Source organism: Tachypleus tridentatus, chromosome 13 (genome assembly GCF_004210375.1).
Source record: "Tachypleus tridentatus isolate NWPU-2018 chromosome 13, ASM421037v1, whole genome shotgun sequence".
NCBI lineage: Eukaryota > Metazoa > Arthropoda > Merostomata > Xiphosura > Limulidae > Tachypleus > Tachypleus tridentatus.
Genome location: NC_134837.1, coordinates 59,997,996 through 60,018,018, shown reverse-complemented (window position 1 = coordinate 60,018,018; position 20,023 = coordinate 59,997,996). Strand labels below are relative to the sequence as shown.

The 20,023-nt window shown below is 32.2% G+C and overlaps 2 protein-coding genes across 3 annotated transcripts in view; both read right to left on the bottom strand.

The window, feature by feature from the left end:
- Positions 1–1,284: 1,284 nt before the first annotated feature.
- LOC143236147 (uncharacterized) lies at positions 1,285–1,671 on the bottom strand. The gene has a single exon (XM_076474435.1). The coding sequence runs from the start codon at positions 1,669–1,671 to the stop codon at positions 1,285–1,287; it is 387 nt and encodes a 128-aa protein (XP_076330550.1).
- A 5,403-nt stretch (positions 1,672–7,074) lies between these two features.
- Positions 7,075–20,023, bottom strand: part of LOC143241012 (inverted formin-2-like) — a 75,305-nt gene continuing 62,356 nt past the window's right edge. The window contains exons 13-15 of one of the 2 annotated variants that reach the window (XM_076484416.1): positions 15,145–15,229; positions 12,434–12,498; positions 7,075–10,773 (exon numbers count right to left, since the gene is read on the bottom strand). In XM_076484416.1, the coding sequence (XP_076340531.1) occupies positions 10,729–10,773; positions 12,434–12,498; positions 15,145–15,229 (195 nt within the window). In that variant the 3' untranslated portion in view covers positions 7,075–10,728. The remainder of the gene's footprint in view (positions 10,774–12,433; positions 12,499–15,144; positions 15,230–20,023) is intronic. The other variant, XM_076484415.1, reaches the window with a different exon arrangement.

Below are 20,023 nucleotides of genomic sequence, written 5' to 3'. Positions count from 1 at the left end.
ATTCCCAAACAAACAAACAAATAAACTACATTAGAATTGAAATTCCAAAACTAATGATATGTATAACTAACTCACAAATAAACTTAACTGTAGAATTTTATTAAATTAATCAATAACAACAGCGGTGAGTAACTGAAAAGACGCAACAACTCCCACTGTCTAAGACAACGAACTTAATCACTCAGTGAATATTCATTAACTAACTGCTATAATACATGCATTAAGCTTTTAGTTCTTTAACTGTCATAACATTTCTAAGTCTACGGATTTACACCGCTAAAATCAGGGGTTTGATTTCCCTCGGTGGGTTCAGCAGATAGCTCGATGTGGCTTTGCTATAAGGAAAACACACACATAACATTTCTATACATTGTGTCATGAGCCTTTTAGTAAATATTTCAATTACATATTCAAAGATAGCTTAAAGCACCGAGATTTAAATATGGCGTAATGTCTCAGTTTTCATAGAATTAGTCGAGGTGCTATTATGTTTTTTTATGAAACAGAACCTAGCATAGGTAGAAGGTGAGGGCACTCACTTGCAGTAAGAGGGTCGTGGATTCGGATTCTCCATCTTGTCAAACATGCTTGCTTTTTCAAACGTGTGGGTGTTGCAAAATTTGGTCATTTCTACAATTCGTTGGTACAAGAGTTGGCGGTTGATGGTGATGACTACATGCCTTCCCTCTAGTCTTACACTGCTAACTTGGAGATAGCTAATGTAGGTAGCCCTCGTTTAGTTTTGTGCGAAATTAAAAAAAAAAACAACATATTTTTGGAAACCCCTTTACGATTAGCCTGTTTAAAACACTACTTGTTTTCTACACCTTTAATTAAAGAATATTTTTCAAAATGTTTGTACATAGAGAGTGTTTTATTGATGAGAGTGGCATTTTTCAATAATTTGAAAAAATAATGCGAGTTACAGTCCAAGTAACAACAACAAATTATCTTATTTCTTCAGTAATAGTTTCTAAAGGTGAGAATAACTTCACAAATGACGTTTCAATAGAAATTCTAAAACTAATGTACAGGGTGGCCCGTAAGTCCCTACCCATCCATGTATCTTATGTATCCAGTGTATCTGTATGCTGTCTCTCATTCTCATAATATTATGCGACGCCTTGTTCTGTGACACATTTTGCTCAACGTAGCAAAGGTTATTGTTCCAAATACCGCGGTAACAGCTGCCTTCAATTCATCATTAGTATTATGACATTGTTAAGACACAATGTGTTTTATGTATCCCCAAATAGAGTTATCACATGTTGTCAAGTCCGGACTTCATTCGGGCCATTTCATGGGTGCCAGGGATGTTACAGAACCACGACCTATTCGCTTATCTGAAAAAGTGTCATTAAGATAATCTCGCACAGTGAGGGCATAATGAACCGGAGCTCCATCTTGTTGAAACCAAACTTTCTCTCTGATTCCAAGTTCATCGATTTTCGGTATAAACCATTGTTGTAACATATTTAGATATGAGGTATGGTTTAGTGGCCCGTCAAAGAAGTATGGTTCAATAACACGAAGCGCATTAAGTGCCGCCCACATCATGACATGCGGAGTGTTGTATTCAATTTCTTCATAATAATGAGGATTCTCCTTTGCCCAGACGTAAACATTTCGAGCTCGACTCAAACGGCAAATTGCGCACTCGTCCGTAAACATTACCTTTCCTCGAGAAGGGATCGTATTGAAGATTTCAGTAACTCATCACACACCAGTTTCCTATTTTCTCTATCAGCATCACTTAGTTCATTCACAAATGTGGGTCGCCATGCTTTAACTCCCATGTCCTTTTTCATAAAGGTCTGCATGGTTGCTCGCGGGATACCGAGTTCAGCTGATCTTTTCCTTGTCGACTTTAATGGTGAGTTAATTACTGACTCTTCCACACCAGCACATGACTCTGTACGTTTAACTGGTTTTTCTGAACGAGGTGCATCCTTAATATTGCCAGTTTCAAACAATTTGCTCTCTCAATTTAACATCGTTTTTCGTGTTGATGGATCCTTATTGAATCTTTCTCTAAATTTGCCAGTTATTGTATCCAGGGTGTCACCAGTATTCTTGCGCTCATGTATCCACGTACTTGTCACAATACGCCTTTCAAGTGTAAATGGGCTTACATCGGCCATATTTCTCTGAAAAAAAAAGAAACAAATTTATAATACATGCGTAATTGAATATAACATAATAACATATGGATGGGTAGGGGCTTACGGGCCATCCTGTATGTAAGATTAAGCCTAATTTACTTTCAGAAACGTCGTCGCTTTACTTTCTTCACTTTACCTATATATTGTACAGGATTTTCTCATAGTGATTAAAAAGCACATTCACGTCAATAATATATTTGATACTATTCACTATGATATAGGTCAAGCTTATATTTATTTTGTTCAGATTACTAATAAGAAGTGGAACTCTCCTAAACCAGTATAACATAATAACACACGTTGATCAAAGTGTAAATTCAACTGGGCCTAACTTAAACTAAGTATAACATAATAACACACGTTGATCAAAGTGAAGATTGAACTGGATCTCCCTCAAACAGAGTACAACACAATAACACACGTTAATCAAAGATTATATTGAGCTGGACTTCACTCAAACAAGTATAACACAACAACACATGTTCATCAAAGGGTATATTGAACTGGATCTCCATTCAACTAAGCATAACACAATAATACATGTTGATCAAAGTGTAGATTAAACTGGACTTCCGTTCAACTAAGTATAACACAATAACACACGTTGAGCAAAGTGTAGATTGAACTGGACCTCCCTCAAACAGGGTACAACACAATAACAAACGTTAATCAAAGAGTAGATTAATCTGGACCTCCTTTGAACTAAGTATAACACAATTGCACACGTTAATCAAAGTGCATATTGAACTGGACTCCAAATAAATCAAATATAACACAATAACACACGTTAATCAAAGAGTAGATTGAGCTGGACTTCCCTCAAACAAGTATAACACAATAACACATGTTCATCAAAGTGTATATTGAACTGGACCTCCATTCAACTAAGTATAACACAATAACACACATTGATCAAAGTGAAGACTAAACTGGACCTCCCTCAAACAGGGTACAACACAATAACACACGTTAATCAAAGAGTAGATTGATCTGGACCTCCTTTGAACTAAGTATAAGACAATAACACACATTGATCAAAGTGTAGATTGAACTGGACCTGTCTTGAACAAAGTATAACACAATAACACACGTTAGTCAAAGAGTAGATTGATCTGGACCTCCCTTGAACTAAGTATAACACAATAACACACGTTAATCAAAGAGTAGATTGAACTGGACCTCCATGGAACCAAGTTTAACACAATAGCACACGTAAATCAAAGTATATATTGAACTGGACCCCCAATAAACCAAATATAACACAATAACACATGTTAATCAGAATGTAAATTGAACTGTACCTCCCTTCAACTAAATATAACAGAATAAAGCACGTTGATCAAAGTTGTTACACGGACATACAACAGATAGCACTATTATATTTATATAGATAAGTAGTTACACGGACATACAATAAACAGTACTATTAAACTTATATAGATAAATAGTTACACGGATATACAACAAACATTACTGTTACACTTGTAACATACACTACTATTATACTTATATTGATAAGTAGTTATATGGATATACAACAGAAAGTGCTATTATATTTATATAGATAAGTAGTTATATGGACATTTAACAGACAGTACTATTATACTTGAATAGATAAATAGTAACACGGACGTACAGCAGACAGTACTATTATACTTATACGGGTAAGTAGTTACACGGACATACAACAGACAGTACTATTATATTGATATAGATAAGTAGTTACACGGACATGCGACAGTACTGTTATATTTATATAAATAAGTAGTTACAGAGACAGAATAGTGTCATATTTACAGTTACGACAGAAACTGTTCGTACCCCTGCGTCCTGAATGGTTTTTGCTCATAACTTAAAAATTATCACGAGTAGGCTAATAGAAGTATATTATATTATAAATATTATACTAACACAGATCTACATATATTTTTATGTAAATTAAACGACAAATAAACTGTTTATAAGCAAATAACCAAACATAGGAGGAGCAGAAAATGTTTGTACATTTCAGAACGTGTGAAAAAACTGATATTCCCGTAAAAATTTTGTTTAGTTTGGCGAATAAACTACATTATACCATTCCAGAACAAGACACTGGGTTCATAATTATTGGAATTTAGCCAGCACAAAATGTAGTTCCGGCAACTTAGAGCCGTCTCCGTCATTATCTGCTTGGTCATCATGGCGAACAGGAAACAACTGTCCAGTGATTTAAAAAACGGAATTATTGTAAAATACAAGTCTCGTGTGTCTCTTTTCGGTATTGCTACACAACTTTATGTGCCGATATCTACTGCTCAAAGCATAATTGCCAAGTTTAAGCTAACAGGATCAACTGCTGACCTCCCTCGTTCCGGACGCCACACCAAAAGTCCAGAGAGAACCAAGAGGAAGGTTTTCAGAGAAGTTAGTAAAAACCCTCGTTTAACACGTAATGACATACAGAAACTGGTAAGAGAAACTGGGGTTAAAGTAAGCACCTCCACAGTTTCAAACATGTAACGCTTTTCTGGGTTCAAAGCATGCCGTCCTCATATAACTCCATATTTAAAGCCTTTTCATTTACAAGCACGATTGAGGTATGCAAGAAAACATGTAGATAAACCCTTTACCTATTGGAAGAGTATTTTTTGGTCAGACGGGACTAAAATCGAGCTTTTCGGCCACAGTGCTGTTCGCTATATTTTCCATAAGAAGGGGAACGAAATCTTCCATAGAACGTCGTCCCTACAGTTAAACACAGAGGGGGCTCGATCATGCTATAGGGTTCCTTCAGCTCTTCTGGTGTAGGCAGCCTTCACCGCGTCAACGGAATTATGCAAAAAGAAGAATACGTTGATATATTAGGCACTTATATCAAGAATGATGCTCAGAACTTGCGGCTAGGGCGTCATTGGATCTTTCAGCACGACAATGACCGTAAGCACACATCGAAATATGTGCAATCTTGGTTGCAGAGGAACCATATAAGCGTTCTGGAGTGGCCATCGCAGTCACCCGATCTCAACCCAATTGAAAACGTTTGGCATGAGTTGAAGACCAGGGTTCATCAGCGTCATCCGAAAAACCTGCAAGAGTTGAAGGCCTTCTGTAAAGAAGAATGGACGAAAATACCAGTCGAGTGCTCTCAAACGATCAGGAGGGCTATGAGGAAGGATTGCGCCAAATAATTCACCTGAAAGGCTACACAACTGACCATGAAAGTAGACGTACGAACACTTTCTGCCCCTCCTATGTTCGGTTATTTGTTTATAAACAGTTTATTTGCCGTTCAATTTACATAAAACATGTATAATATACTACACTTTCATTATTCTAATCGTGATACTTTTTTAAGTTTTGAGGAAAAAACTACTCACGACGCAGGCGTAGGAACATTTTCTGTTCGTAAGTGTATATAGATAAGTAGTTACATATACATACAGCAGTACTGTTATAATTCTATATATTACAATTTTTACAGTATAGAAGATTTTCGATCACTTATACGATTTTTGTTTGTGTGAAGTTAAGCAACAAGCTGCAGAACGGGCTCTCTGTACTCTTGTTACCATGTGTATTGAAACTCGGTTTTTAGAGTTGTACGTTTGCAGGCATGCCGCTGTGGTCTGATGCAATTACTGTCAAGTATACAAGGTTCAACGGTAAAAAAAAAGTTTTAATATTAAAGAAATGAGCTTGGGTAGTTAATTGTGGGATTGTTTGATTTTATTTATAAAACTTCTCTAACTTTTCTTCTGTTATTGTCAGGCTCATGTTTTAGTACCGTTACGTTCTGTTCATAGACACTGTGTTTGTTTTTATGTACATGCTCGTGGACTTTGGAAATGTGTTTTTGGTGTTTCTTTAACGTAATCTTCAAGTTACGTTCTGTTACACTGTATTTTATGTTTGCTAATGAGGTAAGTTCGTTATGTAATTTTTAACATTAGTTTAATTTTCATTCCAGTAGTTAAAACTTGTGTACTTGAGAAACGTCCTATCTGTTGTATAAAATATCTTTCCTTACTGCTACATACGTGAATTCTAATATAGTAAAAATTTACTTTGCAATTACCATTAAATTTGAAATTTACTCATATATTATTTCCTAGCATTACAATATTTTCAACTCATTGTTAAATACATAACTCCAGGTTATTACTAAATTAATTTCGTTAGTCACCCTGCATCTTATGGATTTTGTTTTATGCAATACAAGTGATATTTAAAACGTTATTAACCCCTCCTAAATATACATCATACTCTCTGTCACAACTGTAGTTGCTGGCACAAGTTTTCTCTGTCTATCTCGATCAATTTATGGCTTCCATTATTGATACACCTAATTTACTTATTCCACCTTTCCATCTTATTTCTGATCTACCTCCTTCTATCATTCTGTCAAGTACAATCTCTTCTTACAATGTTCCATGATATAGTTTTGTCTTCTTTCATGATGTGTTCAGTGTGAAGTCCTGTCTCACACTATATAGTACTCTGTACTTCTCTAACTACAACCTTCTCTCTCTGGATCTTGTTACGTAACAAACTCTCATAGTTCACTATCCTTGAGACAAGACGCTCACCTCTTTCTATCCATTTATTTAAATCTATAGGCATGGTTATATAGCGTGATTGTAATATTTACACCGTTTTCGCCACTATTATACTTGTGTATATATACGCCTACTTCTGTAGTCGTTCACGTTAAGATACTGATTACAGACACACTGTTGTGGTGATTATTAGAGACACACTGAACAACAAATGATTAATTTATTATCCCAATGTTGGGGTACTGGTTGGTGACACATTGGGTAACGAATGGCTAATTTATGACTTACTGTTGTGATACTGATTACTACCACATTGGGTAGCGAATAGCTAATTTATGATCTCACTGTTGTTATACTGAATACTGCCACAGTAGTTATCAAGCAACATACACTTTAATCTCTTTCTTTACATAACAACAAGTATGGTACACAAACACCATTATTTAATTAACTTCTTAGCATTTTTATTAAAATAACAAGTTAACAATAGTCACACACATATGGACAAAACAATCTCTGAGTTAGCTGTTACTGTTGCGTTAAAGAACAATGAAAAACTTATAACCAAGTAACCTGCCAAAACATTAGAGAATTAGTCACAATATGGTTATTTTTATTTCGCCGTTATTGTTAGGTTTATAATAAATTTAAATAGTAGAATTATGATGTCATGATAGGCGCTGTAATTGACTTTTCTTCACTTTATGTTTTTATGTATTTTCTGGAGAAAAATTCTTAAATCTCTTACACAATTTGTATATACGTTGATTTCTTTGAAATAATGTCTTCAGATAGCCTCAACTATCCTTAGTTTTAAGGACATATACGTAACGTGAGCTATATTACCCTCAGTTACACAAATACGTTCAGCATCTATACTTAAAATCAGGATAAATAATACATTTATGAACATTCGATTTTGATTACTCGTGTTGATAAGGCACTCTAAATGTGTAATATTTCATTTTTTTTATTTGGTTTGTGCTCATAAAAGCAACATTTTCTTACAGCTAAGTTATTAGTTCCATCACTGTTTTCCTTTTAGGTGTTTAAAACTCTTTCTTGAAATTAAAAAAAAGGAAAAATTTTGAAGCAAGACTACAAACTACTAGAAACATGCATAACAGTTATTACAGCTTTTCCGCCTTTTGAAAGAATTTTTAAGGACATGTCTCACAAAATTTTAAATAAATAATGTATAAAGAATGTAATTACACAAAACCTTGGAGTATCTACTCTATACAGAGACAAAGTAACCAGTCAGATATATCTTCAGAGAATGTCTCAGGTAAAATAAGCTATAACCAATCTGTTATGAGGCCGTTTCTCTATACACATGACAATAGTAAATCTGAATAAAATTAAATCTACAGGTAACCAAAGATCGTTTATTTTAAAGTTGATAATAAAACAAATTTAAAACGTTGTGTAAGCTTATTTCAAAATGTTTTACTTGCATGACTGACTATCAAGTTTATAAATTCGAGGTCATTCAATTTATAAAGAAAGGATAATGTAATAAACAGTATCTACATGCTTTTTTCTGTTGAGGTTATAAACGTGAAACCAAATTATATCTCTAAATTTTATAAAATCAAGACAATAGCTTTTTAATTTCACTGTCAATATTTTGATTTGCTTGAAAGCCATAAATGTACATTTCCTATGAAACTGCTTGTCATATACTCACACACACACAAAAACACTGTTTGTAATTAAACACAAAACTACACAATTGGCAATCTGTGTTCTCTCCAACGCGATATCGAACCCTGCTTTCTAGCGTTATAAATCAGCAGACATACCGCTGCGCTATGGAGGCCTAGACACACAATTTTTTCTTAAAGTTGCTGAAAATAATCATAAATTTAACGTAAAAACAAATCCTATAGTATCATTGATTATAAAACACTATCATAAATAGAATATTTACCTTAAGCATAGCAGTATGTTTCATTTTAAAACTATCCAACAGTCTTACGTCTGGAATCAAGAAATGATGAACTGAAATACAGACTTATTTAAGAATTCGTATACTAGCTATTTTTAAGTAAAATTGTTCCCTGGTGAGGGACAACAGCAACTTCATGAGTTTACAAAACTAAAATCTGGGATTCGCTTCCCCACAGTGAACACAGTAAACAGGCTAGTGAGACTTGCTCAAAAACATTTTGGTCTTTACCAAGAATATAACTAATATATATTTAATGTTTTTTTTTTCCTACAGAATATTTATTTAAGGTAGAAAGTTGTATATAAAATATTATTCTTACCGACTGTCACTGTACATGTGATAGCTATAATTTTCACAATAAAACACCTGAAGACTGAGGCTTACTAATGGACATTGTACCCAATGAATGGAAACAATGACGCCTACTAATGTGCATTAAACTTTCAGTAGAGTGAAAAAATGAAGCCTTATTAATAGGTCTTATAGTAGAGTAATAATGTAAGGCCTATTAATTAGCATTACAATTAGAATGAAAAAAACGGGCCTACTAATGGGTATCAGAATAGAGTAACAGGCCTACTAATAAGTATTATACCTTTAGTAGTGACAAATGCGACCTTCTAATGGGCGATATACTTTTAGTACAGTAAAACTGTGAGACCTACTAAAGGGCAATAAATCTCCTTATTAGATCTAGACTTCTTCACCTAGATACTGTTGTTTACAACTGGATTGAATTTATTCATTAATTATTAACACAATGTAGGCATAAACTGCATGTGAAGAGTAAAAAAAAATATTTTGAAAATCATACATTTTAAACACCAAGATACAACACAGATTAAAACAAAACTGAAACTATGTTCAATAAAAATTACAATGGACCATAATAATTATTCAAAAATTCTAGAATCAAGTTATCTAGATACAAAGATGATTACAGGTGAGCACACAGAGATTCTAAATAGTGAAGTGACTGCATTAACTTATATGATATGATGCTGCACCTAATTATACAAAGTTATTGTACCATGTCTAACCTCATAACACAAACACATTTAGTAAATGGTATCATCTCTAACTAGATAATACAAAGTTATTTAGTGTACTGTGTCTAACTGGATAACACAAACATATTTAGTAAATGGTACTATCTATAACCAGAAAATAAAAAAAGTTATATACTATACTGTGTCTAACTGGATAACACAAACATATTTAGTAAGTGGTACTATCTAACCAAATAATACAGTTATTTAGTGAATGGTAAAGTGGTTGGAGGAAAAACTACTTATGTCTATTAAGTCAGTCCTTGATTAGAAATTGACTACATGTCTTATCTACTAACTCAGTCCTTGCTTGTAAACTAAAAACTAACTATTTATGTTATCTTATAACTCAATCCTGTGTTGAAGAGAAACTACTTATGTCTGCTAACACTATCCATGATTGGAGAGGAATCACTTATTTTTTAATTTCTCAAATATAAGCACAATTTTCTCTCAACTTTGAAACAAATTTTACTGTTAGAGCAATAAAAGTGGTGAAATGAGACACAACATATTCAGCAGAAGGAGAGAGTATTTCTTATTAATAAAATAACATTAACACAAAAAAGTGGTAGAAATTCTTTGTCATAGTATGGTGTTAATTATTATGACTAATTGTCAAGTAAAAACATTTAAAATGGCCAAATCAGAGCAGTGATACATTATCTGTCAAGTAAAACACAGTTAATTCACAGCAGTGATACATTATTTGTCAAGTAAAATCAGATGTTTTGAAAGGGTTGTTAATAATAAAACTAATACAGTAGCTGTCAAGTAATAACAAACTTTTAAAAATAGTTAAATTACAGCAGTGAAACATTAACCATCTAGTGAAAACAGACTTTTAAAAACAGTAAAATCACAGCAATGAAACATTAACCATCTAGTGAAAACAGACTTTTAAAAAGAGTTAAATCACAGCAGATTAAAAAACGTCAATATTTTGTGGTTTCTGATTCACAATGGAGCTGACTTAGTTTTCCTGAGTTTGAAATCTCCTTTCTTAATATCTGCTAAAAGTCGCTCTACGACACATACTTCCTCCTCATCTCTCGAGGATCCTCTGAGTCCTAAGCAGAAGTCAAATATAAATTATTAACAAAGTTAGAACAATAGCACATGATTTTATAGTTAACAGATAAAGCATTTAGTACATTTAATGAACATATTTTAATGCAAAGCTTAGAAAAAAAAATAAGTGTTCAGCATCAAAGACAAACTTGGGGATAATGTCTGTAAGGTAAGCACATATCTTATGTTCAAAATCAGTTTTACTTTTATATATTTCATTTCTAGAAAGTGCAATTTCAATATATTTAATGTAGCTTAATACAATTGTTTTTACATCACTACTTAAAGATCTGAGATAAAACCACCACTGAAAATCTTTTGCTTTTTATGATTGCCTATGACACGTGTCAGAGTTTTCAGACTACTCCTCATCTTAAATAAAACTTCAACAATATTTGAAGGTAAATGACTAACTCATAAAGTCAAAGTTTTAATTATAAGTTTCAGGTGGTTTGACACTTTCTGTTTACACTAATAATAGATGTTACAGGTGATTTGACACATTCTGTTTACACTAATAATAGATGTTATGGGTGTTTTGACACCTTCTGTTTACACTAAAAGCAGATGTTACAGGTGGTTTGACACTTTCTGTTTACACTGATAATAGATTGTTTTGACACTTTCTGTTTACACTAATAGTAGATGTTACAGATGGTTGACACTTTCTGTTCACACTAATAGTAGATGTTAAAGGTGGTCTGACACTTTCTGTTTACACTAATAGTAAATATTCCAGGTGGTTTAACACTTTCTGTTTATACTAATAGTAAATATTCCAGGTGGTTTAACACTTTCTGTTTATACTAATAGTAGATGTTACAGGTGGTTTGACACTTTCTGTTTACACTAATAATAGTAGATGTTTCAGGTGGTTTGACACTTTCTGTTTACACTAATAGTAAATATTCCAGGTGGTTTAACACTTTCTGTTTATACTAATAGTAGATGTTACAGGTGGTTTGACACTTTCTGTTTACACTAATAATAGTAGATGTTTCAGGTGGTTTGACACTTTCTGTTTACACTAATAGTATATGTTACAGGTGGATTGATACTTTCTTGTTACACTAAAGGTAAGCATTGAAGGTAGTTCACACCATGGTAAAATACATTTTTCTTTAAATAATTGAGAAATTGAACAAGTATCTTATGTCTGGTGATGATGATGCAAACAAGGTACCAACATCCTATGGACAGGATGTTAACTTTGAAATCAGTGTGAGACAAGAACTTAGATACGTTTTGGATAAAAATGAATATATTTTAACAATTAAACTGTAATAATAAGGAAAATATCAGCATATAAAAAGTAGTCAATCTCTTCAATCACTTTAGGAATTATTTTAAAAATTGGAATGCAATGATAACAAAGAAATAAGAGTGTCATATTAAGACAGGAAATATTTTTATGATTATGAAATGATTTAAAAATTAAAAGTAGGATGATAACAAAAGAGAAAATATTATAAAACAGCATAAAGATTTTTAGAACATTTTTAGTGTGCACAGAGCAAGGTTCCAACAGTGGAAAGATAAGATGAAACATCATAAACACAGCAGTAAATGATTGGATGCAAAAAAATATTCCAATTATGCTGCAGCCACCACCAGTAAGAAACATGCATTTTGTGCAGTTAATAAGAAAATAAGGCCTACACTTGTGTTGCGTTGTAAAAGTGTTTTGAGGATGCCAGAGACTGAGGATTGTCGAATCCTGGTATCTGTGAAAAAATTGGTGAGATACAGGATAGAGATCTGAGTTCAAATTGTTCGCTTATTCTAACCAAGAAAATAGGCACTTAAAATCAAAACAAGACATAATTATAACCTGAATAATATATCACATCTTTTTAAAACTATTTCAAAACTAATGTGTGCTTTACACAACGTTTACCTAGATTGTGGTATCTTCACATCTAAGTTGTAACATTTACTTAGACTATGGTGTATTCACATGTAGGTTGCAACATTTACCTACTGTTGTGTCTTTGCATATGGGTTGTAACATTTACTTGGACTGTGGTATCTTCACATATAAGTTTTAACACTTACCTAGACTGTGGTATACTCACATATAAGTCACAAAATTTACCTAGACTGTGGTGTCTTCACATGTAGTTTGTAACATTTACCTACTGTTGTGTCTTTGCATATAGGTTGTAACATTTCCACAGACTGTTTGTATCTTCATATATAGGTTGAAATGTCTATATAGACTGTGGTGTTTTCCAATATAGATTATACAGTTGACCTAGACTGTGATGTGTTCACATATAGGTTGAAATGTCTATATAGGCTGTGGTGTCTTCCAATATAGATTGTATAGTTTACCTAGACTGCAGTGTCTTCAAATTCAAATTTACACTACTGGTTTTTAAAGTTTCAATACAATTTCAGATGTTAAGCCATGTGATCATCAAATGGCTTCAAAATTCCTTATAACCAAACCAAATACGGAAGTATTATAAGATAGTTGTTTCTGAAACTTGTGAATATTTATCTATCGTGTTAAATTATACAAACAAACACAGTTCAGTCTAATTGTTCAGTTTAACTAGATACATGTAGAACTACACTTGTACGTGTTATATCAATAAACATACATACACAATGTTGCTTAGTCTAATTCCTGAAGACATTCAAACACAGGTAGAACCACACTTACTACATTTGTATATATTATATCAAACTAAAAACATACACACAGGATAACTGATGGATGCAACTAAACATAAGTAAAACAACACCTATTATATTTGTATCTGTTAGAACAAAATATATACATACAGCATAAGTTACTCTAACTACTGGAGGCAACTAACTACAAGTAGAACCACACTTATTACATTTTTGTGTGTTCTGTCACACCACGCACATAGACATACAAAGTATAACTTGATATAATTACTAAAATTATCTATTTGCCATTGACGATAGTAATATTTACAAAGAACCAATGCACAATTCTAGATTCACTGTGTTTCCTGTACAGTGTAAAGAATAAACGCATGTTGATAGACAGTTAAACTCTTTATGCTCTAATGAGAACAATTAAAGTACAAGAAGGATCTTAATAGTGTTGTCCCTTTACTGGAGAGAGATGTTATGGTAAATTCAACTACATAAAAGTAAAGTTGAAAGTTATAGTCTAAGCTCACATTAACATTGTAATTGTTTAGCTTCCAAAAGTCACTGGAAATTAATGACAGTATTTTTATTATTCTTAGGACAACCTCTCTTACTAACAACTAATGGATGTTATAGTCTTGAAGCATTACCTCAATTGCCAATAAAAAAGAATCACTGTTTACAAAGTATGTGATCTGTTACAGAACATTTCCATGGAGAAAGTGCACATGACACAAAAGTGCTCAAGTTATACATTTGTGTTAAATGTGCTTGCCTTACATCCTGAATATATTAAGATCAAAAATTATTAATACACAAAAGAAGTTATATACATGAAACTTTTATACATATATTAAATAAGAGACCATGAAATGCATGATATGCCCACATGCAAGATTGATAACTGGATTTAAAAGCCATGATTGACAAAACTCAGTTTTCTTGGCAATTTTTAAGACGTTTTATGTTATTATAGAGCTCAGTTTATAGTTCAGGCAACAGGAATATGATTTTGTTAGAGTTATATTATATGATTTTGTTTACACTTCAATTATATGGTTTTGTTTACAGTTGTATTATGTGATTTTGTTTATAGTTGTATTATATGATTTTGTTTACAGTTGTATTATATTAATTTATTTACAGTTGTATTATGTGATTTTGTTTATAGTTGTATTTCAGCCCTTTTTCCTTATTAAACCTTCAAAAATTTCCTCATGAAAGTTGATGCCTAAACATGTGGAAAATGTTGGAAATGAAGTACCTAATGATATTTTTCCATAAAATTAAAATAATCTAATGTGAACAGTTATTTATATCTAATGCAATTATTAAATAGCAAAATACCTCTGTAGTTACTGCTTACAAGGAATTATCTTCACAGTTTTAACATTGCAGGTTACAATATATTATCGATTGTTTAATTCATTAAGGTTTTAGAATGTATTTAACACTTACCCTGTATAACATAATATTATTGACAGTTTTAATGTTGTAACTAACAATATATTTGCCAGTGTTTTAGTACCGAATTCAATCATTATTTTCCATATTATAACACTTTAATTATCAAAACATTTTCTAGAGAATGAGTATGATATTTAACAATAAAATTCATTGACTTACAATAGAATGTCTCTCATCATGTCTAGACAAGGAAATAAAATATAATATAAAACAATAATGTTACCATATTTAGTAGCATTTATTGTCAGAAGAGTACGAAATAAAATGTGTACCTTTCTTTCGTCCTTTCTGCTGAGTTAATCTCTGTTGTTTTATCTGTTTCATTCTTTCCTCCTGTTTTCTTCTTTCCTCATTTTCCTGCCAGAAAAGCATTATAATATATGAGAATGTTGAATGACTCATCTTTAGTACTATCATGGTACAATCAGAAAACTATATATTTGTTTCTTATTTAAAGGGTTGAAGAGAAGGAAGTATTAATTTCAGAATACTGTTGATTTCAGTTATATAAATGAGCATATTAATATTTTTGTTAATAAATTTATTGTTTAGTAAGAATAATAGGTAATGATATTTGTTAAATGATTGTAAAAAATAACAACACACTTTCAGAATGAAACATTAGCACAAGACCAGTACACTGGTTTCAACATTTTCATGTGTCTTCTTCAGCCCTAACTGATTTTCTCAATGATACCATGTATAACGTGAATAAAACTGTGTTGTAGAGAAACTTAGTATTCAAAAAAATTTTCAATCTCAAAGTATAAGTTCAAGATAGGTCCAGTTCATATACACTTTGATCAGCATGTGTTATTGTGTTATATTAGTTCAAGGTAAGTCCACTTCAATCTACACTTTGCTCAACATGTGTTATTGTGTTATATTTAGTTCATGATAGGTCCAGTTCAATCTATACTTTGATCAATGCATGTTATTGGGTTATACTTAGTTCAAGGCAGACCCAGTTCAATCTACACTCTGATCAATGTGCATTATTGTGTTATACTTAGTTCAAGGAAGGTCCAGTTCAATATACACGTATATCATTGTGTGTTATTTTGTTACACTTAGTTCAAGGTAGGCCCAGTTCAATCTACACTTTGATCAATGCATATTATTGGGTTATGCTAGTTTAGGAGAATTTCACTCCTCATCAGGTACCCTGAACACAAGTTAACTAAAAACAAACAAAGCATGTTTTTAGCAGGCTAGAATAGCTATTTAGTTTCAAAGAAAAGATTTTACATTTTCAGCAACTGTTGGTACTTGGTGAATGTCTGGTGGATACAGTGGCAGAGAGAAGACTAAGGTCAGAGGTGAGGATGTTGCAGTGTTAATTAGAAGAAGCAAGTCAACAGTGTTTGAATGAAGTACATCACACTAGATGCCCTTTAATAGGATCACCTGGTAGCTTGGATCAGAGGATCCAAGAGTGCCAAGAAATTATATGTTGGGTGAAACAGGAGATCCCTGAGAAACCCCACTTTTGTAAAACAGACACCCCAAATAATCTACCTGTCCTGTGCCCAGAGCTGAAAAAGGAATGACATAAATTTAACTGTGTTTAGGTTTCTTTGCAGTTAGGTATTCATTGTGTGAGGACATTGTTTTCCATGCACTTAGGGCAATTAGGGAGTTTCTGTGCAAGAGATGTTAGTTTTTCATTTACTGATTGAATATTACATATTTTATGTAAATAACTTGTTGGTGTACATTTTGGAAGTCTTAAAGCTAGTTTGAGAACTCTGTTCTGTTGTAACTGTAATTTGTTTTTTTATTCTATTTGACATGTTGAAGGTGACTTGACACTCATATTCTATTAAGGGGTGTATATAGGCTGAATACATTTTTATTCATGTTTGTTAGGAATCAGATTGTTGTTTACACAATATAGAAGAAGTATGTTTCATATAATATGTTCAAGAAGTTTACCCTGACAACTAAGGAGACTGACTGGTCTGAAGTTGTCAGGATTGGAGTTGCTGGTGTTTGACTTAGGAACTACTGTAATTATTGTTTTTTTACCAGGGATCTGGCTGGACTTATATTATAGTAAAAAGTACCGAACATACTGTTGGTGTGAATGTACTTTGTTATCACTATGAGAAAAATCTATACACTGGATAGGGTAAGTGAAGAAACAGTATCATTAGTCATTACTCAGTTCTTCACATTATAAAGCCACACAGGAGCAGATATAACAAATAAACTTGTATGGTATATAACATGAAAACTTGGATAGGGGTCAATGACACTATTTCTTCACTTCATGTATCCAGTGTATAGGTTTTTCTCATAGTGTCTACAAAGCACAATCACATCAATAGTATGCTTGAATAACTGTGTAAGTTTTAAGTCTGACTATGAAATACCATTGTGTAGACACTAGTTTCTAATCTTTGTGCTAATGTTCTGTTCCACAAGTGTGGTTTATTTTATACATTAATTTACCTAATATGCTTGGTATTGTGCACTTTACATTATTAATGTTTGTATCCATGATATCAGCATGAGTAATAAAACAGGAAGTATCATATTCTAATCCTGGATACACTTTAAATCTCTCAAACATTGGGAGGAAAAGCTTCATTTACAGCATCCATTTGTATGTAGATTATAATAGAAGCAGGTCAACAAAAGATAGAATCAGGAGCATAATACACATACAACACTATAATACTTACAATGTCAGAGAAAAAAAAAAGGGTGATAATCCAATAACAATATGATGAGAACTACACACAAGAGTCAAGAATTGATGAATTCTCTAGAACCACCTAATTGATAACCTAACACAGAAATCAGTGAAATCTGGATAACATTAGCTGATTCATGGTGAAAATCTAGTACCATCTCTTACCCACTACTAACACAGATATAATATCTCTTTAATACTTCCAAGAAGCAAGAACATAAACTAGTTAGATAAGCAATCTTTTTCTCTGTTACACCTTCTTTCTCCAGTGTATAACATATTGGTTGTTAGATGGTGTACAAGCACTTACTTTGGCAATGCTTTGTAATACAACTACAACCTACAGAAGTGGAAGAACAGACCTTATTGACAATACCAATAAGGGCTACAGGACTCTATACAATGACATTTGTAATCATAATACTATGTGAGGGACAAGAAAGGATAAACTGATGTCATTCATAATAGCAATTAGGGTCAGAGTAAAAGAAACCTTAAACTTTATATTTTTAATACCAATAATAGTTCTAGAACAGGAAGTTTAAAGGAAAGGCATACAAACTCATTATATTTCTAAACTTGTAGTTCTTCATACTAAGATAAATACTTAATGTTATTTATCATTAAAAATACAAACAATTTCTAACAGGCCCCAACCTGTGAGTTTATAATCATTCACATGTTTCATAAAGAAAACGTTTATGTGTATATCACAAAATTAAGATGCTTCATTGAAACATAGTGTATTATAACTTATATTATTAGAGTGTGAATACTATGTGGGCTTATTTCTTCATGCATTTTACTGTAAGTTTTTGAATTTATAGAGTGGGGAATTTTCATCACCAAGAATTTGTAATTTACTTCTCAATATGGGTTACAGAACAGGAAATACTAAACATTGTATTCTTAATACTCATAGAGGTGACATGACAGGAAGTACTAAACTAATATAGATGGCACAACAGGAAATAATATACTCATATAGGTGGCATGACAGGAAATACTATACTCATATAGATGGCACAACAGGAAATACTGTAATTATATAGGTGGCATGACAGAAAATACTATATTCATATAGATGGCATGATAGGAAATACAATACTCATATGGGCAGCATGACAGAGAATATGATATTCATAAAGATGGCATGACAGGAAATACTAAATTTTGTATAAATCATAGTTATATGAATTACAGGAAATAGAATATTGGAGAAAAACTGAATATTTGATAGATAAAGTGATAATTAAATATTAAATAAATAGAGTGAAGAAAAGAAAGTGTTCAGAAAAAATTGGACAGATGAATTAGTAAAATTAACAAAAGAAATAAGAATAATTAATATTACAATATTGTTATTAAATATACATGCAGTTAATAGCTAGAATGAATATGGTTAGAATAAAAGGAAGTAAAAAATTTAGAAGTTTATTGTAATAGACATGATACCACACAGACATTTGTCCACTTAGAAACTTACATACACACAGTACAACTCTGTATCTCAGAACAGATGGTGGGTATTAACACTTTTATTCATAAAGAGAGAACAACGTTTCAATCTTCCTAGGTCATCTTCAGGCTAAGAAAAAGAGAGTTTGCAAGTGACTGTTGCCAGACATGTCTTAGGGACGAGAGTATAAATGGGTATGGGATTGTAGGTGGATGTTAGGTGTTAATTAGTATAGGTATAAAGGTGTTCCTTTACATTAGTTTAATTTTGGTTTTAGTTACTGTATAAATAGGGCTTCTTTGATTTTGCAATTGTTTATATTTGTTTCCCTACTGGTTGTTTTCTATGGTTATGTTGTGTTTATTTGATTTGCAGTATTCAAAATGTGTGAAGGTGTTTTTTGTGTTATTTGAATATAGTTTCTATTTTTTTGCTTATTTCTCCAACATAGAAGTCATAGCAGTTGTTGCATTGTATTTTATAAATAATGTTGGTGTTGTGTTTGTTAGTGTAGTTTTTACATAGTATGGACTTTAGTTTTGTACCTGGTTTTTGAATAAATTTGGTGTTTACTGGAATGTTGCATTTTGTTATAAGCTTTTCCAAATATTTTTTTTTTTTGCTGATGTTGAGAACATATGGTATGCAGCAGTATAAGATTTTGTAGTTTGTTGTATCTTGGGATTTATTGTTGTTTGTTTGTTGTTGGTCTGGGTACATACATATAATTTTTTCCATGGTTTTTTGAGGAAATTTGATGATGTTGATGAAGTGTTGTTTTATTTTGTTGATTTCATTATTAATTTTATTGGGCTAGATTTGTGGCTATTTATTTGGTTTCTTAATATGTTGAGTTTCTGTTTTGTTTCATGTGCTGAGTCCCAGGGAATGTATAATCCAGTATGAGTGATTTTTCTGTGGATTTATGTTTTGAATTGTGTATCAATTCTAGTGATCTTGAGGTTAAGAAATGCTATTTGTTAGTTTCTTCCTG